The 26,618-nt window shown below is 41.9% G+C and overlaps 1 protein-coding gene across 1 annotated transcript in view; it reads right to left on the bottom strand.

Annotated features, from left to right (window-relative positions):
• Positions 1-139: 139 nt before the first annotated feature.
• The window catches only part of LOC118786846 (connector enhancer of kinase suppressor of ras 3-like), a 60,985-nt gene continuing 34,506 nt past the window's right edge, over positions 140-26,618 (bottom strand). Inside the window, exons 14-25 of the mRNA XM_036542185.1 lie at positions 21,509-21,546; positions 18,582-18,624; positions 10,258-10,311; positions 9,178-9,214; positions 7,854-8,023; positions 7,249-7,322; positions 5,156-5,227; positions 4,967-5,025; positions 4,540-4,640; positions 4,026-4,359; positions 2,768-2,955; positions 140-1,781 (exon numbers count right to left, since the gene is read on the bottom strand). Of these exons, the coding sequence (XP_036398078.1) occupies positions 1,578-1,781; positions 2,768-2,955; positions 4,026-4,359; positions 4,540-4,640; positions 4,967-5,025; positions 5,156-5,227; positions 7,249-7,322; positions 7,854-8,023; positions 9,178-9,214; positions 10,258-10,311; positions 18,582-18,624; positions 21,509-21,546 (1,374 nt within the window). The 3' untranslated portion in view covers positions 140-1,577. The remainder of the gene's footprint in view (positions 1,782-2,767; positions 2,956-4,025; positions 4,360-4,539; positions 4,641-4,966; positions 5,026-5,155; positions 5,228-7,248; positions 7,323-7,853; positions 8,024-9,177; positions 9,215-10,257; positions 10,312-18,581; positions 18,625-21,508; positions 21,547-26,618) is intronic.

Raw genomic sequence — 26,618 nt, 5'->3', positions numbered from 1 at the left:
TGAACCTCAGCGTGTTTTCTTTATGGTCAGTGTGGGGAAAATGGATGTTCAATAAAAAAAAAAAATCCAGGGAAAGGCAAGTATTTACTAATGAAACATTTTATTGCTCTCTAAACAGGAACAGTTCATCTTTGCCGCAGTACTTTTCACAAGGTAAAAACAACAACAACAAAAAAAACAGTGATGCATGTTCTAAAACAGCATGCGTGCAACGGACAATGTTTATTGACAATATTTAAATTCTGTCTTATTTTAAAATGAATTTGCCAGCATTAAGGCATGTCAAAGCCCTCAAACCAAAATGGGACTTTGATCACTTTCAAGTTTAGTCACTTCATACCTGAACCCTTTTGGTTAACTTTCACATCGTAGGGAAAAACTCCAGTGACGTTTGAATACAGATAAACTCATCGTTGTTATGACAACCAGTTTGACTTTTTCAACATTTATCTGAACTCAGTCTGTCTTCAACACCACCCGGTAACTGTCCTGTCTGATGTCTGAAGCTACGGCAGGGGATGGGGGGGTGCGTGGGCGGGGCTTGGCTGGTACTGTACTTGGAACAGAGACCACCCAGGAAAACAGGTTGAAGTGCTACGGTTGAGCCAGCAGAGGGATCCCTTTTAACTGGATAAAGAAATCCCTCCCTCTGTACCTCACCTGATGTGCAGTGAGCATTCTGTTGGGTGCACATTGGCGGTGGTTGAAATGCAATCACCAATGAAAGGTGCTATATAAATACAAACTGCTATTGGTGTTATTATAATAATGACAATTTCTGTTGTTACAAATTTAAGATTCTGTGCACCCAAGTTTACAATGAGAAAACACTATGAAACTTTACAATGAGTTCTGCAAAACACTATGATTACTTCTTATTAAGGATGCATGCTTCCATGCTTTCCATTTCTCAGAAACAGCACCAAGGAATAAAACATACGAACACCACAGAACCAACCAAGATCCCAATCTGTTACAAACCCGTGGGAAAGCAAACACCATAGACATGAAAAGGTCAGCCTACTTCCTAAACACAAGAGAGGTGTGATGACAGTGTTCTCTCAGTCCTCCCAGCTTGTGTTTGAAACTACCCCAGTAAGTAACTCCTGACGTGTCTGCAACTAAAATCATGCACATCCAAGCAACGCAAGTGCAGTTAAATACCCCTCACTGCTCAAAAAACAAAACTTTTAAAAACAGTGGTCAGTGTGTGCAGTGCTTGATCCTGCGGGTATGATGGGGTTGTGAGCCGTGCACAAAGCCCTCATCATTTGTTGTTTTGCTGTTCCAGGTTTCATATATTTCACCAGACAGCACTCTCCGATCCTGTCTTCTCTCTCTTCCCAGAGCCTAGAGTGCAACTTCAACACCCATGTTCTTCCAGTATGTCACAGGTGTCTATGTTTATGTAAAAATACGGATGTTAATCATTTGTTTACTACACCCTTGCAGATCCCAGTTTGCCCGTAAGTCCTTTATCAGTCAGTACAGTATCTGGAATTCTTCATGCGCAAGGATCTCAAGGGTAGATCCTGTGCGATTGGTAAGGGTCTCCTGCGTTCTTTGCTGGGCAGTGCTCATACGCTCGTCTCCAAAAAGGTACTGGAGCTGGCCACAGAGGCAGGGCGCTCCTCGTTGTCCCCGTCCCGCCCGAGGTCCTGTCTCTGGCAGATCTCCTGGTGCAGCAGCAGGTTGGCCTCCTTCCACTCCCTGTACTTGGCCGCGGTCACAGCAGGGTCGGCTAGCAGCTGCTCGATGGTCGCCAGGTCCGCCTCTTTAGCCTGTGTCAGGGTGGAGGGGAGGGGGAAGAAGCAGGGATTATTTCTGCATTCTCAGCCATGCACTACTTCAGTATAATCAGCCATGTTCCCATTATACTGACTCCCTATAGAGGCATGCTGAAGTTCACACATTCAGTGTGTTGACTCCCTAACTTCTCTCAGTTAAAAACGAACTGCAGCCATTTCCATTGAGCTTAATACACTGTCTTTCCATACTGATTTTCGCACATCTAGTGCAAGACACCCATGGATGAATGTTGAGAGCAGCATCAGGCAAGAATATTAGCATTCTCCATTTGGAACGAAACTTACTGAGTCAATTTTCACACATTTCGTCTGATCACAAATGGGGTTGTGACAGAGTGCTGTCACTACGGCTGAGTATGCGCTCTGCCTGCCATACCAGCGAGCCTGGCTCTTTGGCATTGCGGTCAAGCTGCAGCTTTGGTACCCCATAGACCGCTGCTCTCATCCTTCGCTACAGGGGTATTTGCTAAATATTGGTATGCCCTGACAACAGTGACTGTACTATTTTTCTAATTTATCCAGAGCCATAGAATATGATACTATATCTAATTCATATGCCTGTTTTTCAGAAATAAACCAGTTTCACACAATGCTAAAATGTCACAAATTCTCCAAGTTAAAATTTTGAAAATGTTCCTCATTTTCCATTATGGGGGAAAACCGGCCTTTTTTGCAATGATTCCTGCTGTTACTGGAACCAAATGCTTTGCAGCAAGTCATCAGCAGCCTTTTAATTGTAAAATTTTAGTTGATGTCCACTGAAATCAATTACAGGGGAAAGAGGAATTACTAGCTACTATAGTAGCCAGTTTATGGAATAAAGAAATCGAATGGGATTGGCAAAACCTCAGATTTATCCAGTTATGAAACCCAAAACATTGCTCAGTTGGTCCTCTTTGATACTGCCACCTAGTGGTATCATTCAGTCAAAAAAAAAAAAACACCAACATTATACCAACCTTTAGCGTGCTGTTCAGTGTCCGAACAAGGTGCAGCTTCTCATTGATGTTATGATTTTTGCAGCGCCTGATAAACGACTGTCTGAAGTCCCTTTTGGTTGATGGCTTGCGCTGACCAGTTGGAGACAGGCTGGCTTCTTTCAGGTGTATGTACATCTCTTCCATTTCATCAGAAGTTGTTTTAGACTCTGCAAATCAACACATTTTATACAGCTATTAAATATATTTGAAGGGCCAAATAGGAAAAAAATAAAACAGATTGTGCAGGAGTTTTTTATCTGTTCACACTATGTTCTAAGTGACACGATTAGAGTTAATAATTTGAATTTTAATATACTGTGTCTCCAAAGATCCAGAATAATGACTGATGATTAAATCAAATAATCAACCCCACTTTGGTGAAACTCGAGTTCTTGCTGGCAATTCATGACTGAGTGAAAAGAGATTTCCATTAACTCGCTCTTCAAGACAGAGAAAACAAATATGAATGAATTATCTTAAGGGTTCTCAAGCTTTACTTCATGAATACAGACCACAAGGAGTAACAGTGTATTTCTTATTCAAATTAGGGCGTAATAACAAACATTGAAATTCTGATCCATGTAATTAATCTGTAAATAATGTAATTAATTCAAATAAGTGAGCTATAGCTATCAAATATTTGAATTAGCTATTGAGCTATTTGAGCATCAGCTATATGGTCTCATCTATAATACTAAGAAGACCTTGGCTTAGGGCCCCCGAGTGTCTCAGTTGGTAAAAGCACTTGATATGTCAAGCACATGGCTGAGGCCTACGACCCCGATTTGAAGCCATGTCAACAGCAGACTATAACCCGGCACCCATGGCAGCAGAACAAATTGGCTTCATTCTGTCAGGGATATAGGGATGGGTAGGATGGCCAGGGGCTTGTCCATCCTGTTGCTCATTATACTTTTGAGCTTAAATTTCAGTCTGTCCCCTAAGCACTTGCCATCATACACATCTTGTATCATTCTCATAAGTTTATAGAGAGAAACTCTGTCCCACTGAACACAATTTGTGGAAACACTCTACCCACCAGACTGTGTCATCTCCCCAGAGTATCTGAACCAGAAAAAAACAAATATTGCAATTGCACGCAGAAAGACATTGGAGATAGAGGAATATTATTTTCTTTCTTCCAGTATCTAACTAATTGCCTTTAATTAGGGGGAACTCTCTGGAGCCTGTGCCCCGATGGCCATCTCTCACACAAACAACCTCTTGGTGTACTCACTCCTTTCCCTGCCTTCTGACGGCGTGGACTCCTCCTGGCCTGCTTGGACGTCATTGCAGAAAACTTCTACAGGGGGATTCTGGGGAAGGGAGCCATCCTCATATTGGTGGGATTTCCTGTTATCTTTGGTGGCAGTGAGCAGCTGAGAGTGGACTTGTGCAGAGCAAACCAGGGGCTCCCCAGCTGCGGGCTGTGAGGCTGTGTCCGGCTGGGATGGCTGGGGCTTGGCCAATGAGGATCTGGAGCTCTGTGATGTCATAGTGCTAACTGGTGAGGAGGTGGAGTCAGCTGCCTCACTGGGTGGGGCCGAGGAGTAAGGTGGCGGGAGGCTCCCCTGTTTGAAACACAGTGACACTGTGACATTGGAAGACTCGTACTGATGACACTGTTGCGTGTTTGAATTGAATGGATACACTTAAGTTCTATTGTAATGGATAAGAGCGTCTGCTAAATGCTTATAATGTAATGTAACGAAGGGGGGAGGTCACTTCATACAGAGGCCTCTTTTGCTGACCTGAGCATCGTTCCCCTCTGTGGTCATCGGCTCTGAGTATGGGGGAGGGGGTGCATCCGTAGACTCGGCCTCCTCGTGATCACTCCCTTCACTGTAACAGTCTGTATGAAACCCACAAAGAGCCAATCAGACACAGCCTCTGAGGAAGTGGAACATGTCACAGTTGAGACAGTAAAAGAAACAGCATCTGTGATTGGAGAAGATTGGTTTTCAATAACTTTCCATCAACGAATTGATCATATCATGCACATCGCTGATATCTCCATTTACCAGCTCTGGAAAAGTGTGTTTGATGTATTTGCTATAAATTTTAGTATATCCTTTTCATACTACTGCTACTACTACTCCTACTACTACTACTACTAATAATAATAATAATATTAATAATAATAATAATAATCCACATAAATAAAAACAAGTCACTTGCCCCCAGTGTTCTCTGTTGGCTCATACAGGATGGAAGCCAGGCCAAGCTTATTCAACCACCTGCAGCAGACAGACAAAGTAGACAGTCTACCAAATGCATAATTTAGACTAAGCACTCAGACATGAATGTGATAATGTGTTAGACCCCAGCCTTATCTCACCCACTTCCCCCCTCCCCCCTATTTCTTACTTGTTCATCTCTTCGCTGCTCTCCGCCGCAAAGTAAAATATCATCACCTGAGGGTGGCAAGCTTTAATGGCACTGCAAGAGACCAGCGACAGGAAGTGAGACACACCTACCAGAGACTGAGAGCCACAGACGCAGCTGGCTTCAGACAGAAGGTGCCCCTATGTGCTGATCTAGAATCAGTTCGCTGTTTAGCTTATAATGGTTAAAGTTAGAACTGTGGGTATGGATTCTGGTCTGAAATCATTGTAAAAGATGATGAGCATCAGCAAAGACAAACTGACAAGCAAAGCAAACTGAAAGCAGCTCCCAAATTCATCTATCTAATGTGAGCTAGCTAGCTGGATTTGGTGGTTAGCTAGCTTGGGTGGTTATTTGGCTATTTATTTAGCTATCTAATAACCTGGGATGTTAAATTGCAATACATATACACTTGCTCAAAATGCACATGTATTAACAGAAACGTAACAGAAATGCATTAACAACACACAGATAAAGCTTAAGGCAAAATTTTTATCAACCTGGAAAAAAATGACCACTGGACAAGTTACCCATACTTCTACATAAATACTGCTTTGTAAGGAGTTTTCTTTCCCTTTCTGTCATATTGCAAGAAGAAGAACAAAAATAGCGATAAAGAAGTTCCTGCCTATTCGGAGGAGGATACAAACAGTAATGGTCAAACATTTGTACACACCTGATTAACGGGAAACATGCATTCAAAGACATTCTGATCTAAAGACATGCTTAAATGCTTGATTTTTTTTCTTAGACAAATATAAATCATTCAAGTTGATGTTGATGTATGCACTTCTTTCCAAAAAAATTAATTAAAAAGAATATTTTGCCTATTTTGAAGAATCTAAAATATAAGATAGTTTTGATTTGTTTATAACACTTTTTTGGTCACTGCTTAATTCAATCTGTGTTGTTCCATAGTTTTGTCTTTACTCTTATTCTAAAATGTGGAAAATGGTAAAAATAAAGAGAAAAAAGTGTGTCCAAACATTTGACTGGTACTGTAGATTGTACTGGTTTAATTTGCTTTGATTAAAACATCTCAAAAGAACATTCCCTTTGGGACATAACTTAAAATGAAGGCTTAACACACTGCCAAAGACAGATGAATCCTTTCCACTTGTGACATACAATAGCTGGAGATACCAGAAACAAGAAGACAGACAGGGATAACAGTGACAGCACATCACATGGAGGTAAAAAAAACAGGAAGTGGGACAGAGATAACACAGGAAGGAAGAGAGAGACAGGTACCGACAATAGACAGGGAGACAAAGATACCACGACAAGCATGTGAGACAGAGACGATAGGGACAGAAGGTGAGGAAGCAAAGACCGGTGGTAGTGAAACAGAGACACCAGAAACACGAAGGTGAGACAGATACCACAAGACAAACACAGGAGGTAAGACTGAGATACATCAGACCTGCAACAGGAAGCTGAGCACAGGAGAAGGAAAGGGCAGTGACATTCGGATCACAGCTGTCGGTTTGAACTGTAGCATCCTGTTATTCAACCATACACTGTATTCACTTGTATGTTTGTATATTACAATAATGCAAAATAAAGTTACATTTAAAAAGTTTTTTTAAGTTAAATAATAAAAATTTTAAATAAAAACTTTAAAACCTGCTATGAACATGAGTGTTCAATCAAATTACGAGGTGAATTTATTACTAACCAAATTATTAACAGTTACAAAAATCAATCAAGGCTCTGACAGAAGTAACAAAGGACATTGTTTTAATGTATTCTTTTTCATTCAAACAGGAATTCACCCTCGCACTTTAGTCAAGACTTCAACTACTTCCTGTGAGTCAAAGAAATGCTGACACCATGTTAGTTAAGATGGTTTTCTGTGTGCTTGATTGTGCAATATTGTCTGGAATATTAAATCCAAGTGCAAGAAACATTACAATTACAACAAATTATTTTTTTCATTTTACAAAACAAAAGAAGTGGAAACAGTGATGTTAAGTGAAATAGCCAATGGCTAATCACCCTGCGGTGGCTATAAGATTTAATGCACTCTAACCACAGACAGAGATGCACTTCAGAACAGTGAACAGGAAGCTTACTATTTTTTCTTGCACTCGATTGCCCGGTCAATCATGAAATCTGTTAGGTTTATGTATCCCTCAGCCTTGTCAGCCTAGAAAAAAGAAACAGCAATTTCACATTTTAAAAGGCACTTACAGGTATTATTTAAGAGAATAATTTCTGGGAAAGTATTAAATTGGCCATATGAAGCTTTGATAAATTGGCCTTGTTAGGAGCCAAGCTGTCCAGCTAAACACATACTAACTTGACCTCTTCCAGAAAACTTGATACGTATATGTTAAATGATACACTGCCTCTTTAGGAACAGCCTGATATGTTGCATTGAAAGATGAATTTAATGTGAAAAGTGCTCCCCCCCTTTATGAATTACATAACTTTTTAAAATCACAAGAAAGTGTTCTGAATCATGACATATGTCATTTCTATTCAAACTTTCCAAGGATTTCTGTTGACACATCGCAAATGCTGGCCACATATTTCTCAGCTCCAGCAAGACACGCACATCTGACTCTGTGAGTGGGTGACGGTTATTCATGCATCTGCGGGAAGCTAGGCTGTCAATCTTATGACCTTATACAGCCATCTTCGCTAGGCTGCTGTCGTCCGTGCCGGGGTGACTCACCGTCTGGTTGGCGTACCAGTAGAGCGAGGTCTTCTTCAGCACAAACCAGTACTTCTTCCACTTCATGCCCAGGAAGCCCTTGTCCTCCCGCTTCCGGTAGAGCCAGCCCTCATGGTCGACCTGTCCCAGCTCCTTGACCGAAATCCGCCTCCGACTCATGGTCGCATTGCCTGCGCGGACACAGGGCATGCGTGTGGTCAAACCCGGACGATCCATTTAATGGCCTCCCGGTCAAGCGAATAACCGCTGTATCAAGGTTACATCTGTGGTATCATAGCTTAGGCAGACCGTAAAGATGCACATCTGCAACGCTATACAATATAACTCGCTATACAATACGTCGTCACGCAGGTTTATCCTCTAGCTTTTGATCGCCTGGTTAGCATTTTCATATACCCTGTGTGTTTCAGAACAAAGTGCTGCATTGGGATGCGATGCTGTATTCTGCTGATATGTGGTGAGCATTTTTGCACAGAGTGCATCACCTAGATGGGTGATATATAGCACCCCCCCCCCCCCCCACCCCACTGCACGCGTACATGCACAAACACACACACACACACACACTGCAAAGCGCTTTGAGATCTGTGAAAGGCGCCATCTAAATGCAATCCATCCCATTGTGTCATATTATAATCTGTGTACATTTGCAGTTCTGGGTGTTACAGAACAGTGTTTTGGATTTTGCAAGCCTAAAACTCTTTTCTTGTTTGCTTGTTGCAGACTACAGGGGCTCAGAACGTATGTCCTGTCTGTGTTTACAACAGCAGAGTACAACAAAGTACAACAGCAGAGTACAACAAAGTACAACAGCAGAAACTATTAAAAAAAAAATCAAAGCAAAATAAAAACATGAAATATCCATATACTGTCTGATACAGCTACTCCCGCTACTGACACACAACACTGCAGAACATGCTCTTCCATACCAATTGAGCTGTATAATGTCCAGTTTAAATATCCTCACCAAATCCAGCAACATCATCCAAGCTGTGCATCAACCAATGAAAACAGTAGCACAAACACTACATTTATTTATGATATACATCTTCTGCTGAAAAGCTTGCGCCAACAACGACATGGACGTAAAAATTTAACCAAAACTGTGGAACAACTATACAACCTGTAGAACAACAGATATTTCTGGTTTTCTGCAGGTTGTCTTCATTGCTTGTTCCAACTCTCTAAACAATGGTACCCTCCCACTCACACACGTGCTTGAGTGCAGTAAAATTAAAGAGCAGTCACAAAGATATAGTGTGAGATAACAGTGAGAGGATTCAGCCTGGGGGAAGCGTGTCAGTGTGTTGAGTGCCTGACTCACCTCGAGCCTTCTTCTTGGACTTCTGTCGCAAGGAGACCTGTGGTGGGAGAGAGAGGGGACAGTGAGAGAGTGGAGGGCGCTTCTGTAATGAGACAGCAGGGCCATCGGTGTACTGCGCCCCAGCCCCTGACCGCTGGCCCGCTGTCGACTGGAGCGAGCATCCTGTTTCACAGCAAATAACACGCGTGGCTCATCTCTCGCACTCTCTAACTTCGCACACGTACACACACACACACACACACACACACAGGCATGCACCTCTTTCTCTCTCTCACACACACAGAAACGCGCGCACATACACGCTTCTGTTGACTGAAGTGAACATCCTGTTTCACAGCAAATCACACATGTGGCTTGTCTCGCTCAATCAAACACACTCACACACATGCGCGCACATACATAAACAAATACATGCACACACACACACACACATAAACAGATACACAAACATGTGCACACAAACATGCAAACATAGCAACACGCAGAGACACACACATACACATCCAAACATACTGACGCGCACACACACACACACACACACACACATACACTCTCTCTCTCTCTCTCTCTCTCTCTCTCTCTCTGTCTACAGCCACTGCAGTCATTTTCCTTGAGCAGCAGGTCGCAGAACCCTAAGACAGTGCTTCGCCACATCATAACACACAAGCTTGAATTCATGTTGCAAGAGCAAGAGAGCGCTTTCATCTGAGGCTTAACAACAGTAACCAATCCTTTGTCTGCCTCTTAGAGCAGTTTATCTGATCCTTTACAGACATTTTTCCCTCACACAACATAACTCATTTGCAGTATGGGGGATTTTTAAGTAAATGCCTTTAACCAGGGCAAAGGTTGGTCAAGCAGGCTCAACGCAGTGCCAGGAAAGCACTTCACCACACACACATACCAAGGACCTAAAATAGTTTAGCAGTATATGACACAGATTACCTCCTCAATCTTAAAGCTACAGGAGAGCTAACATCAAATCTACTGCAAACAATGGATCTTTCAACAGTAAGAAAGAAGCACAGCTGTGGGGCTTCATCAGGGAGTTGTTTAAGGGGCACAAAAAGCTGTACTCACAGGGTTATAGCTGTCAGCCGCCATGAGGGGCACACGGGAGAGAGGGAAAGAGGCCTGAAAGACAGAAATGAAGCACTGATGACTGAAAGATAAAATGGGCACTTTCAACAGCTGGTTATCTCAGCTGCAACATTGCATGTTGTGTGTGTGTGTGTGTGTGTGGATGTATATATGTATAAACACACACATGCAAGCAGTGCGGCAATTTACCCAATGCACTAATGAATTCATCTTCAGTGCTCACATAAACACATCATTGCTTGTTGTGATACCTGTCAGAAACTGCATATCACTCCCCTGATACTCCTCTAGCTGCTGCACTGATTGGATTCTGACTCAGACCAATTGATCTGTGACTCCACTTCCATGAGTTCCATACAGCATTATCTCCGATTGTTTTCTTACACCTCCTTCTATCAACCCTTCAACATCGTTTCAATAGACATATCTGTCAACACACCATCGATTGTGGGGTAGGATTCCCTTTCAAGTACTGTGTTGCAATGCGGAAGAGTAGCATAAAAAATGCTCTGTTGGAGAGCTGGTAATATTCCTAAACAAGTATATTTCACATAGGCCATGCTGAGGTTTGCTCTTATTGTAAAAAACTGTGGTATTAACCACAGAGGGCTGTGTGGTTCTTAAGATATTACTGTATTCTTGTCATGTTGAACAGTAACAGAACCACACACAGTGTCAAAATTTATATTATACATGCATGTAATAAGAATTCTAGGACCAGCATAAAACAACATCAGGGCACATTTCTGGGTAACATGAATCTACGGGATTCAGAGTCACATGTAGCTTACTAGTTGCGCTATAACAATTAATTTAATTGAACCTGATGTAACAGTCAGCTACCTGTCAAATATTAAGCAAATATACAGACAATCCATATTTTTCACAGCGGACACATCTCAATTTCTAATATATGTCTTGTGTAATTCAATTCGACTTTTGCTGCTTGACTTGCCCTCTCTCTGCCTTGCTTCTCCTATGTGACTGCATTACTCATACACGTCCCGTCTCACGTGCCTCTTTTCCAGCTTGTACCAGTTTCAAGACCCTTCCTCTTGCTTACTGTGGTACTATTGGCTCTGCTCATTTCCATTTGCAATAATTCCTTCCTATGCTCACTCTCATCCGCCGGTGTCGTCTTACACTGGTGGACATCTCTCTTTAAGCTCTTCTTCATCTTCCTCTGACTCTCTGCTGCTGGGATGGACTGAACAGGAATGTAAAACTGCCAAGGTCTACTGTTACCCTCTGTTATCTCTAAAAGACTCATCTTTTTTTATGCAATACTTCATTCCCCGTGGTCTCTTCATTGTAACTCCCCAAACCTCATTTCAGTCTGTTGGAGATGTCTAATGCTTTTTTGCCCCCTAGCTATTAGCATTCCCCTGCTTAGCCTGTTTTAAAAAGCTGCTCATTAATGGTGATTCAGTTTGAATATTTCAGGCACTACCTTGACTCAGTTCAAACGTCAAGAGTACATTTCAACATTTTTTTCCAATATTACCACAGCGATGGCAATATTTTATTACAACAGCATAATTTCATGATTTCATGGCATACTTTAACTGAAGGCATACACTTACTGAACATGGGACATGTTGCTGTTAGCAAAGAGGAAGGATGTGATGTCATAAAAAAGACAATGAATTCACACAGAAGTACAAAATCTGCTTCATGTGGAAACCTTTCTGTTCTTTTGCTGCTGAGGTCAGAAGGTTAAATCTAAAATAAGTAGCTTGTGTTCTGGAGAAATTAACACTGATTCAAAGTACGACAAAACACCCTTATTTAGGCTAAAGTGAAAATGCAAAATAAGCTCTGTTGTACGTTCTGCTTCTAGCCACTCTCTGTAACCAGAGATGCAAAGCTTGTTGCTGTTTGTACTCTACTTCAAAAAAAGTAAGCAACCACCCTGCTTGATTTTCAAAATTTCTAATAATACTACGAATGTTGCACGGCAAGAAGCACTAAAAATTTGATGTAACTGAATGCAATGTGTTACGTATCAATGACAGAGGTCCTGTACACTTCCAGCCAGCACCAGAATTATGAAGTCAGTCTTCATCCTGACCTTGAAATGCAGAAGTGGTAGGGCCCTAATTGAGTTCCCTTTCTCTCAGTGTCCAACACAAAGAAAATGGCAATGAGAGACCACAGCGTGAATCATGTGTTAAAGACAATGATGCAGTTTCCCTTGTATGCAGTTTATGCAAGAGATTCCCGGTAGAACCGATGGATCTGTCTGTATACTGCCACCACTTCATACACCTCAATGTCATACAATAGAATAAAGGTGGAAAAATGTTCTTATGAATTCAAACCTCCGGCATTGTTTACAATAGGAACAAACAACCCACACTCTCTGGCACAATAAAATATTTTTCATCTTATAGCCAACACCCAAAAATACTGTTACATTCTCTGACACGTGGCGTTGAAGATGACGTCTAATCTTTAAACTAAATTCAGATGCACAAATTGTGCAACAGTGTGTCAACTGAGCAATCGGTATTGGCCAACTTCCTCTGTTGCCGCTAGTTCCTCATATACTGTAACTAGCAAGACTGATAGTGCAGAAGAAAGCCCAAGAGAACGACATGCAGTTAAACCAACATCAGCCATGTTTGTCCTTTCTATGATCAGAACCAGAGGAGTGACCATTGCAATATTTCTCATGAAGCAACATCATATTATCAGACTTTGTACATACATTCTAAACATGAGGTTGACATTTCATTTAGATTTTGAATAAATTACTTTCCTAAAAATAGGGTTACTAGATTCAGTAACGAGCAAACTCGTTCATTTAATGTGTTATATGGTGTCATTCTAATCAGTACTGCTAGAATAAGGTAATATAAAATACCAAGACAGGACCTTAGGACAGAATAAAAAAGTGTCAACTTGGTAACCTTTATGTTGTTCACTGTGACAATCTTCACATATACTCAATTACTAAAGAAATTATAACTAATTGGGTACACTTTTTCCATCAAACGACCTTCTTCTAAGTTATGTTGACCTGAAAAAAGCAAGTGGCAGAAATCTGTAATTGATACCTGTAATGGATATCCTTTACATAAATAAATGCCTTTCTTCTTCGCCAAGGTAACATCACTAAACAGCCCAAACACAAACTACGGTTACGCTGCACAGTGTCTCCCACGAACCGCAACACAAACTGACACTGATCAAGCTCTACGTGGTGTCTTCCTCCTGCTAACGCACCTGTTACCAAAGCACCTGTTCCCTTCGAGCGCAGAATCGGGGAAGCGGGTTACGCGTGAACCCGCATTTTTCGCATCAATCCGCAAATCTCATGGCCGGTCTTCTAGCCAGCGTATCCATAGACGAGAGGCACGTCGTCAGAGTAGTTGACTGGTGCCTTTTTGCTGAACAAACAAGTGCAGTACCTGAAAAAATTAAGCTTCCCGTCCCGTACGTTCGCTGAATGACAGCATGTAGAAGGAGACACCGCACCTTCGCCGATGCAGAGACTCACGACGCGGCTGAGGTCTGTGGCCTTCGTTTGACGATAAAGGAGAAAAACAACACACACAAAAACAGGCAGAACAACCGCTGCCTCAGAAAAGATTAATTTCTACTTTCACAGAGCGGCAAAACGAGAAAGGTTCTGTCAATCAAACGCGGTGAAACCAGCCAACAGGGAGTCCCCACAAATCTCCTCATAATAAAAGTTCAGATGCTGTTAGATCAGCCGTACATGGAGTAAATTTTCCTTCCAGCCACTTAGCAGCGTATTAAGAGCATGTTATGCATCACAGGAAGCTATTACACAAACCAGCGCTTGTTGTGGGCTGGCGAAACGGAAACAAACTTAGCTCACTATGGATATAGATGAAAAAACCTCCTTTTAACTTCCATTCACTTACATTCAGCTTACAACATGTCGAACCGACTCCACCGATTGCATATCTTCTGAGCCACAACACAAGTGAAAAAAATCTGCTAGTTGATTGTATGTTTCAAAAACTCAACTTTACATACAAAAAAAGAGAACTTTAAATGACAGTCAGCAGCCAATGCAAAAATGATCATTTGATCAGTTCTACATATCTTCAGATGCAAAAGAAATGACTGAAAGACAGAATTACAATCCAGTGCAAGACTTCAGTTAACAGCAGTACAATTTAAGTATCATATCTGGAATTTTTAAAGCATATTGTTTTCTCTCAGTTTCACACAGTAATGCTTTCATTGGTTCAAAATACCAGCTGTCGGTACCAACAGAATTTGTCTGTACTGTTGCCCGGCTTTATCATTTCAATCATACAGCCAAACCAGTTAGCATGCAAAAATGGGGTGTGCTATTCAGAAACACAAGATTTGTTTTAAAACATATTTTAAACAATGCAGCTTGTATGCTGACAATTCTACTTTCACAAGAGGGCCGGTGCTCTGTGTCTGTTGGCTCAGGGTGTCAGGCTGCAAGGCTCAAAAGCCTTAAGTCTGAATGAGGGCAGGAAGTGAAACCATAAAGATTTCCTTTCCCCCTCCATTAGAGATGAAAAGGAAACAGATCAGAGTGAGATATCCCTCCGCAAGGCCTAGATTAAGAGTGCTTTCAGAGGAAGCATGAACAGAGAAGCAGGAGAACTGTTAGCACCACCATCTCTTGCCAGAAGCTGGAGCTATATCCACACGGTCAGCCTCCGTACACACACACACACACATACTGAGCCCAGTGACAGTTTCACATTGAAGCTGTTGCCTGCAGAGGGATTACCTGCGAATTCATTAGGCCAGGGAGAGGTCATGATGCAGACAAACTCTCATGAACTCTGACCCCCGGGGAAGCACACTGCTCTCTTTTTAAGCAATCACTTTCTCTCTTTCTCTCTCTCTCTCGCTTGAGCCCACTAAGACCACATTTTTACTACACTGACAGTTGCACCGTCTTCTGCCTGTCCTCACTTTTGTTTGGGTGAGGAGACACAAATGGTGGCTGTTTAATTGTGTTACTTTGCTTTCTCACTCCAGAGTAAGTCTGGACACGCAATGGCCACTGAAAAAAAGACTGAAAAGGACGCCTTATATTGTAAGCAGAGCTGCTGTATTAAGGGACCAACTGAAGTTCACATGAACGTTTACTGTGGTACAGATCATTATGTCTTCCCAGGATGCATCTAACATCTTGTTCCATGCCGCGTACTGTGATACCACTTCATGAATATAGCCCCTCCCTGACCATTGTGCCCCTTGGCACAGATTTTTCCGAGACCAAGTGTTGCCTGGTGTAACCCTGCCGTAAACAGTTGACAAATTGCTTTAACTTTTCAAGTGCTGTGTTGCAATCCGCAAGCTGAGAATTACATTTGAGTCTCCGTCACTGTCTGATAATGCTGAGAGAGAACAGGGAACAGTTAAACCAATCAAAGAAGCCATTCTTCATTGAGGAAGACTCACTTGGTCGTTGTAACTAAGTGCAAACCTATTACAAAGAAGTACTCCGCCTTTCAATTCAATTAAGGTTTTACTGTGCATATTTTTTAGCCCTTGAAAGAGAGCTACATGTAACCCTTGTGGGGCAGGGAATTTAATGAAATCATGCCTTCATTATTCTTGACAGAACAGATACTGTACAACTGACTAACTTTGCAGATGGTGACAGTCCCTACAAAAGTATTTGGACCTGCAGATGCTGACATTTACACATTTTAATTTAGCATTTATAATTTAAATTTATTTCTGAATATGTTTAAGTGGTTAAAATATCTCTGCCCTTACAAGCTGCATTCTTTCCTCTGTTCATAACGAAATCTATGGGCACCTATGAGCCTAATTGCAAAGGACCTTCTGTATGTAGACTCTCTGTGCAGGAACTCAAAAACTTCAACAAAATTAAGTGTTTGGAAATATTCTGCAGGATTCGGACATTAACACTGACTGTGCAGGGACTCTAACCTTAACCCATGGCTGTCTCAGATGGGGTGGGAAAACGATCCCCCAGACTCTGATACTAAATGTCCACACCCATGACTGACTTCAGTAATCCAACCCCATCATGTGACATGGCCACCACATTATGGACATACGTTTCTGCCAGTGATGAATTTAATATACCTTACTGCCACTACAGACTGTAAATAACCTTCCTATGAATAACACAACACATTACACGCATGTAATGTATCACACTTGGGTATGTCAAAGATTAACCAGATAACCTGTTAATCTTTAAAGGCTTTGATCAATAACAATTGTTTCAAATTATAGTTGAAAAAAATCTATAAACCACTTCCAGATTATACACACCAAAATTGTGATCCAAATTACATTTGTAATCATGCTTATGGGCCTCAGAGTTTTACTGCACACATGTAAAGTTGTGAGACATTCAATAAGATTGTCTTTATTTAAATGATAAAACACCAGGCAGATTGGTAATTGCCTTTTTCTCTGTTACCATTTTTAATTTCGGTCTGCCTTGAAAGGATCGGGAGGGAAGGATTGGGGGTGGGGAGGTTGTGACTTTTTATACTTTTGCTTGTTTATTTATTTATTTTTTTCTAATACGAGGAATATTTGCTTTGGTCAGCAACAAATTCACTCTTGAAGAGTTTATCTAGACTCAGATTGCTATAATCAGCCTCAGAGTGGATCACTTTCCATGTTCAAAAGTTTACTTTTGCCCTGTCAGTTATTGAGAAATTACATTTCTGAGCAAATAACATAAATGTTCGTCTAAACTCAGATCCACTTCCTGTCAATGTTTCTTCTTTGCTAGGAAAACTGGAGAGGGTGAAAACATCTACCAAGCTAGCATTTAACACATTAATTGAGAATTGCACAAGCTACCATTGGGATGCCATAGCATAGTGTAACTATTCAAACTAAATTAAACAATACAGTGAACTTTTTGTTATTTCTAACTGATACTCTGAGCAAACTGGTGACTTTGTCCAATCAGCATTAACCACCCAGACAGCTACACAAAATGAGCAATATTATGGCAACATAGCTTTTGACTAACTAAGGATACTACAGCAAAAGTAAAAAAGACACATAATGCATAACATAATACTAACACTAGCTGTGACAAATGATTTAGCTTGATGCTCTTCTCCAGACATTCCAGAACATTTTTACAGTTTTTTGACGATATGGTGGGGCTGTCTTCCAACATAATGCAAGTTATGTTTCCTCTTTTGGGGATTGGGTGATTTTCTTTAAGTGGCGTTTTCTTTGGTTTGTGATTAGGGCCATCTAATGTACTGTGTGGTGCTCTGTCTTGCAGTTGCATAAAGTTAAAAATCTGAGATGTCTGTTTTTCTGCATGAACAGGGTTCCCACGTACCCACTGTGGACTGTTGCCGCTGTTTGATGACATCATCTTACAGATGCAGGCATTGTAGTTCTTACGGCAGTGTAAATGTAGTCTCTATAACACGCACTGGAAGACTGCGTATTACTCTGATGCTCACATATGATCTTAGATCAACACATTTTTTTTAGCAAAAAGGAAGCCAAACAACAATAATGAGCCGCGCAGAAGAGTGAGGCTTGTAAAAGTGCTCATGTTTAAGTTGGCTGGGGTGGCTGTATATTATTTCATCCTACTGCTGGGCTTATCTCTTGCGGTCGTAATGGAATTATCCCAGCAGCCTGCTTATTTATTTCACCACTGACAGAGGACAGAGGGGCAAGGCCGATGGAATTCGTTAGGTCTAGTCAGAGGGGAGCAGATTCCCACCTTCTCCATGGGGCACTAGGGACCACCATGGTGAGAGAGGACAGAGGTGAGCCCCCCAAGGAGGCCATCATCCCTGCAGAATGAGGAAGGAGCAGGAATCTCTTCATATTGCTCAAGGCTGTTGAGTCGCGTTATGTGTGGGTGGCAATGTAGCATAGTGGTAAGAAGGAAGGCTCATAACCAAAAGGTTGCTGGTTTGATTCCCCACTGAGGCACTGCTGCTGCGCACTTGGGCAAGGTACTTACCCCAGAATTGGCTAAAATATGCAGCTGTACAAATAGATAACATGTAAAAAATGTAACCTATTCAAGTCCCTCAGAAGAGCATCTGCTAAATGATAATAATGTAATATAATGTGTCTGCTGACCATACGCATGGGGATGAGAACTTTACTGAAGAGCTAAAGGTAAAATAACTGTGAGTAAAACGCAACCAGGCAACCACCCGCGATGGGGTTCTTTGAGTTGGCTGCGGGAGGCTGTGGATGGGAGTCAGCTGGTGGTGGGGGTTGGCAACGATGACTACACACAGCACAGACGTCAGGGGCTCACCATCACATTTCGGTCCGGTCCCATGAAGTGCACTTACCGCTTGGGAGAAAGACCAGGATCTGACAGCAGGGTAGCTGTATCTGAGGAACAGAGAAGAGATGGGAGAGTTTTACAGCCTTCCTGCACTCACACCCACACAAAAGTCAGAAATGAGTCTCAGCTCTCAACAGGCAACATCAAACATCGGAGGGGCCCTTTGCCTTTTCCATTAGCATGTCTCAGGGTATGGGAAACCAGGTGAGTACAAAATTCCAGGCTGCTTTTCTCAGAAAACCATCACCATTAGAACTTTCACAGTGACCTATTTATATGCCTTAAGATCTCAGATGGGCGTTATGTGTAATTATCTGCAGCCACCTTCTAGCCATTTAATATGGATTTTTTTTCTCAATGGTGCGTCTCTGAACTGAAAGTTATCCACGGCATACTTTTTGGATTGTGCAAGGCATGTTCGGTGGGTCGTTATGGGAGAGGATTCTTTTGCAGTTGGCTAGTGTTGCTGGGCCATGACCTTGGCGTCTCGGGCTAACACCCAGCGCAGTGGGACGCATGCACAGAGCTTGACGCTCAAAATACAGCAATTGACGTAAGCACATGATGGGTCTCACCATGCAATTTGGGAAGATGAAAAATGTTGTGGGCTCTTTTTGCTGAATATGACTTCCTCAAAAAAAATGCCATGAAAAAATAATCAAAAAAAAAAAAAACTAGTCATTTCGCTGCTCCTTTCAACCACCAGGACATCATGCACCTCAGCCCCATTTAAAAGTCAGAGGTTCCAGAACATGAATTTTTGAGAGTGTGCACTTTTTTAACTGGCACACATAGGCATCTAAGATGTGAGGAGGAGCGCGTTTGAACTTGCTGGGGTTGAAAGGCAGCTGTATGTAAACGCAGGGAGGGGGGGCTGTGAGATAAAGCTGTGTGGAGGAGTTCGACCTCCTTTGACCACAGCGTGAACTTGCGTGTACCTGAGAAACAGTGTGTGAGCACAGGAAATGACCTGAAAAACACTTTCACCAAATACACACAGAAAGAATCTGGCAACATATTCTCATTGGTGCTGATTGTTTTCTTGTTTTGGATGAAAGAGCAAGCACATGAATGATCACTACATATTTTCCTGACGGAAGCATCTAGACCTGTGTCGAGAATCAAATAATTTTACCCTTTTGAAAAACCTTAAAATTACAGCTGGCCACAGGTGCGGTGTGCTTGTGGTACACTGTCTTTAGCAAGGTGATCAGGTTGCGACCCCACATTCAAACTCTGACCTTGCCATTCTATGATGAAAGCCGTGAACCACTGAATAAATGGCAGCTAGCTGTAACAATAGCAGTCTCCTGAAGTGAATATCACTGTTGCACCAGCATACAATTCATTTTACTTGCTAGTTTCCTAAGGAGGACCTGAAGATATTATCAGGGGAATGCTCTGATTCGTTCATATCTCACACTTGCAAGGTTGGGAGTAACATTCCATCACATATTCCGAGCAGCATTGAACAGACCCCAGGTGCATTTTGGGATATATGAATCAAATACTAGCCTAACAGACCTTGTGGAATTTAAATTTATCTGCATCCACTTCACCATTCTGTTTGTCCTTTCTCATTTTTCTCAATACTGTGTACCTCCTTCCTGTTGGAAGCCCCTTCGTATTCAGGCTGTCTGCATCTTGCTGGTCAATATTATTGTAGGTTCTCAGGTTTACTGTATGCTAAGTTTACGTTCATGAAATTTTAAATTACACCAAACTATTACGGTAGGATCATAGATAAAAGTTTAAGATAAGAAGTTGAAGATTATGGATAATGGAGTACAGCTTATTTAATGCTGTAAAACTCAGGCTTGAGGTGAATGATGTTATTGATGCTTTTGACGGTTGTGCCATTTGAATGTTGTGGGCATCAGGGGGAGGAGAGAAGGAACGTTTCATGTCACAACCTCTGTGTATGCTAATTATACACCCCTCATTCTTTATTCTTACCAAGCTGTGCAAATTAGATGCAAATTCACAGCTTACTTTGCACATATTTAACTATTAATGAAACACAGTAGTTGGATGCACCTTCATCGCTGGTGAGTAATTCAAGGGTGGAATGGTATTTTTCAGCCGTGCACGTTGAACAGAAGCCATGGTTTGATCACTGTGTTTTTTAGCAAGCATTTCTTAGACAGAATGCCTGGACACATCAAGAGTGTGACGGATGACAGAGGGAAGCATCTTTAAATAGCCAGTGGGGAGTTAGTCATCCATCACAGCTACGAAAGAAGTCACCCAGCCACCCAGCTTGGCTGAAGGATGCATCTTGCAAGTCAAAATTTTCCCATGATTCTTGTCACACTGTGGGCAACATCGAGGCATTTTTAGAAAACCCCATAAAGTTTTGGCTCACGTAACACTGACACGGCTGACCCATCCTTTTTAGATTCAGCGTCACTGCCAGGGGATTTTTCACTGCCTGGCAACCGGAATGTATTTGAATCCCATTTTTCAACAAGGTTTTGTTTTCCTCAGCATTGTCTGACCACCCCAAAAACAGTATAAATGGTAAAATATTGTTTTTGTGGTCCATGCTCAACCTGAACTTACGTTGTGAAATCTTGCCTCAGTATAACGCCTTCTTTCTCCTTGTCTGTCTCTGCTCTAATTCTAACACTGCATTGGGACCAGTTTCAGTGTTAGGTTACATTACAAATATATCTGCGCATCATAAGCATCCACAGCCAACTACAGAGCCAGACCGAAGCACACATTTATCCTCCCCGTCCCCAAAAATCACACACCCGTCATGGTGGCTTCCAATGGGTTTGAGTCGAAACTTTGCAAAGCATGACACACATGTAATATAACTACTCTTCCCCACCCCGGCAGTTATTTGTGGTCTTCCATTGCTTGTTTGTGGTTAGACAAAAATGAAAATTTGCTGGCGCGGGGTTACGGTGTTTGGCATCTACTCACCTGCTGATAAATGTGCTGCTGGGTGGCCAGTCTGACTCCTGTGGTGGACAAAAGGAGGATGTTAAAAAAGGAGGATGCTGGTACAGCCCGAGGTCCGTGGGCCGGTGTTCCGGCCCGTCTCCTGCAGAACCCCCACATCAGAGTATAACATGGAACAGCAAGGAGTTGAACGACCACCTGGAATACTGGCGTTTAGCCAGGGTGTAACTTTCTTTGGGCATTGCCCGAACAGAATAGTAAGCGGTTTCCTGACTGACAGATTAACCCTTGCAGCTTACTGTCTACTGTCTTTGTCCCCCTTACCTTTGAACACGTGTGAAATCAGCGCACCTGTGCGGCTGAAGGAGGTCTGTATGACAGAAGCATATCAGGGATAATTAAGGCAAGAGTGCTTTGCCATTTAATAGTGTTTTGAACATGGGTTCAAACGAGGCCAAGCAGGTGCTTCAAACCATTGTAAATGCGGTCACTGAGCACCTGAAAACATCTGTAATACAGACCGTGAGGGAAGATGGCAACAGCAAGGTGGAGACTATTATAGCATTAGTCTTATAAGGATGATGGACTCGTGCTAGGAGAGAGTCCTATGCCTTGTGTGTGGCATCGCATGCATCTCACATCGTACTCTAACCTCTTCTCACTGCCAAGACCGCTTCAAGCGTTCAAAGCTGCCAATTGTATTTTTGGAAACTAACTGCGCGTGTCATGTAAAGTGAGACAGACTGTGAGCCAAGGACACCCCTGTGCATTTGCTCTTTGTTTGATAAGGCAATGTTGCTTTTCTAGATCATTGTAAAACTCTTTAATTATGATGTAAATTTGTTTTTTTTTTTTTTTGAAGTTTTGAGAACTGTTTTGGCTGTTGTGTGCTTTTATTTGAGCACTTTTTCATCTTGAGACCTATTTGCTGTGATCTTACCTGTTCTGTGCCTACGATATTGCTGTTCTTGCTGCCTTTGGCATATGTGTTCACTGTTCCATCGCCACCATTTCTGCCCTCTTCATAACGATTCCTACAATGCTACCATGTTCATCATGTCCATAGTAATGTGTACTGATGTGACCCTTAAACTGAGCGGTTTGCATTGGTCTGCAAAATGGAGAGTAACAGATCTCTGTGAAAACGAATTGTCTTGGAATTGCGTGAATTGTGAGTCACCTGTAACCTGTATTCTGCAAAGTGGGAGGAATGAGTAACCCTCTCTGTGAACAAACTCCCGTTTCTATATTAAGACTGCCTCCTTCACACCCACATATTCAGTCTCCCAAACATGTCCAACCTTCAGCAAAAGAAAAGCAAAGTTCCTCCAGCAAAACCCAGCACTTCTTCTTGCCAGGCAATGGCAGAGCTCAGCTTTAAACAGACCAGTACATAGCAAGGAAAAGGCAGGCATCCGCTGAAGCTGTGGCCAAAGAGGGGGCTTCGGCCATCTCCCTAGCTCCCCCTAAGGCAAAGGAAGAGTGAGAGAGATGGCTGGTTAAGAGGTTAAGAGCATGCAGCGCACAGGATTAGATGCAAGCAGTCACCTATTTCTTAGCACGCCAAGACAGCAGAGAGAGGAAAGCAGACAGACAAGAGGCCCTGTTCAACCAGCGAAATCATGCAGAGACGGGGGGAGTGAGGACATTAACAGCCCCCTTGACGTGGCTAATCATGACATGTTACTACAATACATTATTGTCATTACAATTTTATCCATTTATACAGGTGGATATTTACTCAGGCAATTCTAGGTTAAGTACCTTGCCCAAGGGTACAGCAGCAGTGCCCCAGCTGAGGATCAAAGCAGCAACTTTTCGGTTACAAGTCCTGCTCATTACCGCTATGCCAGACTGCTGCCCATAACATTTTAATTTACAGCACACAGTGTCACTGGGGCTGAGGTTTCAGGTCCTTGTTCCTTTTTAAGTTTGCCTCCTAAAGAATTAGCTGTAATGCACTGTTAATAACACTGATAGGCTGCCAACAGAAAAGAAAAATTGAAGCGTAGAGCACAGTGCTAGACTTCAGCTGTATTCATAAGGGGATCGCAGCAAACAATTCACACTCCACTCACGTCTTTCTCTCAGCCAAGTGTGGGCGAGAACCAGACTAAAAAGCACTGAATGTGTCACCAATGTTGCTAAATAGTGATCTTAATCATCAGACTTCTTGATTTAACACTGAAATGATTGTTAACTCATGAAATAAGAGAAACATTTTCTCCACACTGAAATGCAGGTTTGACAGTGTGTGAAAATTAATGATCGACACTCATTAAATCCCGCCTCCACCAGATTGACTGGTTTTTGTTCCTGAAGTCCATAACAAAATTAAAAAAAGCTAAGGTGTATAGTATAGTGCATTGTAAGCAATGCTGATTCTTGCATCAAAGCTGACAGATGCATTAATGACACGTTGCAGAGCTTTCAAACAATGATTGCGGATTGATGCATCGCAATAGGCCATGCGAATGTGAATGCAACATTACACTGCATTTTAATAATGGCAAAAAAGCTCTCCTTCTTCCAACATTTTCCACTTTTCAAACTGAAATACAGCTATTCAAAGAAGATTCCAAATCTAAAATATGTCCATAATGTACTTAAAGGAAGCAGGCCAGTCAGCAGAGAATGTAACTCTAGCCGGTTCTATTGCATTTCACACTCTGAATAAGGGCTGGCGGTGGAATTCAATCTAGGTCATTAACTAATGTCAGGAATGCATCTACTTGCAGAGGGCTGATGGCTTATAATAATCTTCCTCTGAAGTGTCCCTTGTGGCTCAGCTGAGCTTCCTCATACGCAGCAAGTTGGTATTGGTAGCCTCTGAACCCTCAGTGTAACTGTCTGGGGTCTGACACCCTACCATGCTACTCAAACGTGACAACAAGAGCTCTTTTCTTTTTTTGCAGGAAACATTAAGTGGCATAACTGACAAAAAAACACAATGCGAAGGAGCACTGGAATCAGCTGCAGCTTTAATAATTCACTCTTCAGAAGTGTTACAAAGGCAGGTGAGGTACAGTTGCATCATACACATCTCTTGCTTTTAAGTATTTAATACTGTCACTCAGGCTTCCAAAATACTTGGTAGCAATGCCCCAATGTGGGTGCCGAAAGGCCTCATGGCCCATGATTCTATGGGAATGGTTGGCACTCCACAGGCTTACAAGGCAAGTCCATCACAAACAGGCACCCGATCACCAATCACCCACACAGCACTGACTCATTCTGAACAAGGCCATTCTGAGAAGCACAGACTTTCACAGCAGACAGTAACACATCTGCAAACCCAGAGCAGGAAACATTTTTCCCTAGGAGCACAAGTGCTCCTAAATTGAGAAAAATGTAGGTGCGCGATGTAAAATTCTAAGATATCAAATTGTTTTAATCACTCAAAACTACTGAATATCCTTTTCGCTAAGCGTTTCTTAGTAAAAGGATACAGATTTTAGTTAATAAAGACCAATGCGATGATCCTGCCTCGCAATTGGTCCAGGGTTTCCGTTAGTAGGTAATTACCAGTTTTTGCCTGGTAAAATTTATAAAAACTGATAAATTAAAAACTTGCCGGTCAAAATGTCCGGTAATAATGGTCACACAAAACGTAGCTATAACGAAGGCTATCCCTAAACAGGACATTTGTGTTTTGACAGCAAAACAGCCTATTAACAGCCTACAGTACAAGTGCTTATTTATGAGTTCAGCGAGCTGTACCCCGACTGGGCTACACTGGCTAAAATTGCCTGTGTTCTGCCTGTGTCAAGCGTGCCAGCAGAGAGGGGCTGCTCTCTGCAGAATCGAATTAAGGCGGTGCTGCGAAGTCGTCTGGAGGAGGAGAGAATGAAGCAGCTTATGTGCATTGCAAGCTGCAAAGACACATTGGACACGTTTCATTTCAAGTCGGCAGCAGAGGACTTTGCCGCAATGACAAAAAGGAGAAAATAAAATGTTACCTGGTAGGCTATAGACTACATTTGATGCCATGTAGGCCTAGGCTTTTTTTTTGAACAGGCTACAGATATTACAGGTTACAGATGTTTCGTAATAGCCTACATTTTAGTGGCTAATGTTGAGGTTTTGTCGCTACTGTTCGTTTTGCTTAATTGTTACTGTTCATTAAGTAGTCAAACTGATTTGAGGTCATTGTCATTCTTTCGTCAACCTAGGTGTACATTATATTTGCATTTGTAACATAGACTGTTATCGAAACGTGACCGGTAAGTTTCAAATTTGTCCAGTAAAATAAATTCTTTTCGGACACCGGACCGGCAAGAAAAAAATCCTAGCGGAAACCCTGAATTGGCCTATATTTTCAGCACCATGTTAGTTATGTTACGGTTTCAAAACTTGTTGAAGGGAAATTCCCATGATGCATTGCTGTGACTCATGGTTAGACAGGGGACAATTTCTCCAAAGTTACAAGGAAACAAACAAGCAGCTGGATGCACAAACAGACCGAGTACAAAAAAATGCTCTTCCACACCACCACAAACTTGCATATTCACAAGTTTATAAACTTATATTCTATGTAACTAAACTGACGCTAATTGGTGCACATAAGAATTTTAACCAGTGAATCAGTTGAAATGAAGAGCTCAACAGCCCTGGAGGACACTGGGGCTTATTAAAACTCTGTTTGACTCCAGTGTGCTGGACATAATCAGGCCAGATCACTGAAAATAGATATATTCTATAAAAAGTACAGAATGCAGCATCTGTAACAATACTGTATACTAAAGATCTCCTTAATGCATAGCTTAAGAGGCAACCATCGGCAGTGGATACATTTTCAGTCAAATGTAACGGAGAAATATACAACTGTATTTAAACATAAGAACATAAGTAGTATGAAACCTTTTCAACATTTTTCTCTCTATAGTGTTCATTTACAAAGTATTCACATGATGGGCAAAAACTGCTCAAACACTTTGGCAAGTGAAAATCAAAACAACTGAGCAGGAACAATGAAATAAAATCAAGGACTAAGAAATAACTTAATTATAATACAAAAGAGAGTTTACTTAAGGAACAAAGGCCAATGTGTCTTTAACCTGAATTATTCTTTTCCTGTTAAAGGAATATAAAAAACGGACTTGTGAAGCCTCCCCAAATACCTTCTCTTTTC

Source organism: Megalops cyprinoides, chromosome 12 (genome assembly GCF_013368585.1).
Source record: "Megalops cyprinoides isolate fMegCyp1 chromosome 12, fMegCyp1.pri, whole genome shotgun sequence".
NCBI lineage: Eukaryota > Metazoa > Chordata > Actinopteri > Elopiformes > Megalopidae > Megalops > Megalops cyprinoides.
This window is presented reverse-complemented; position numbering and strand designations above follow the sequence as displayed.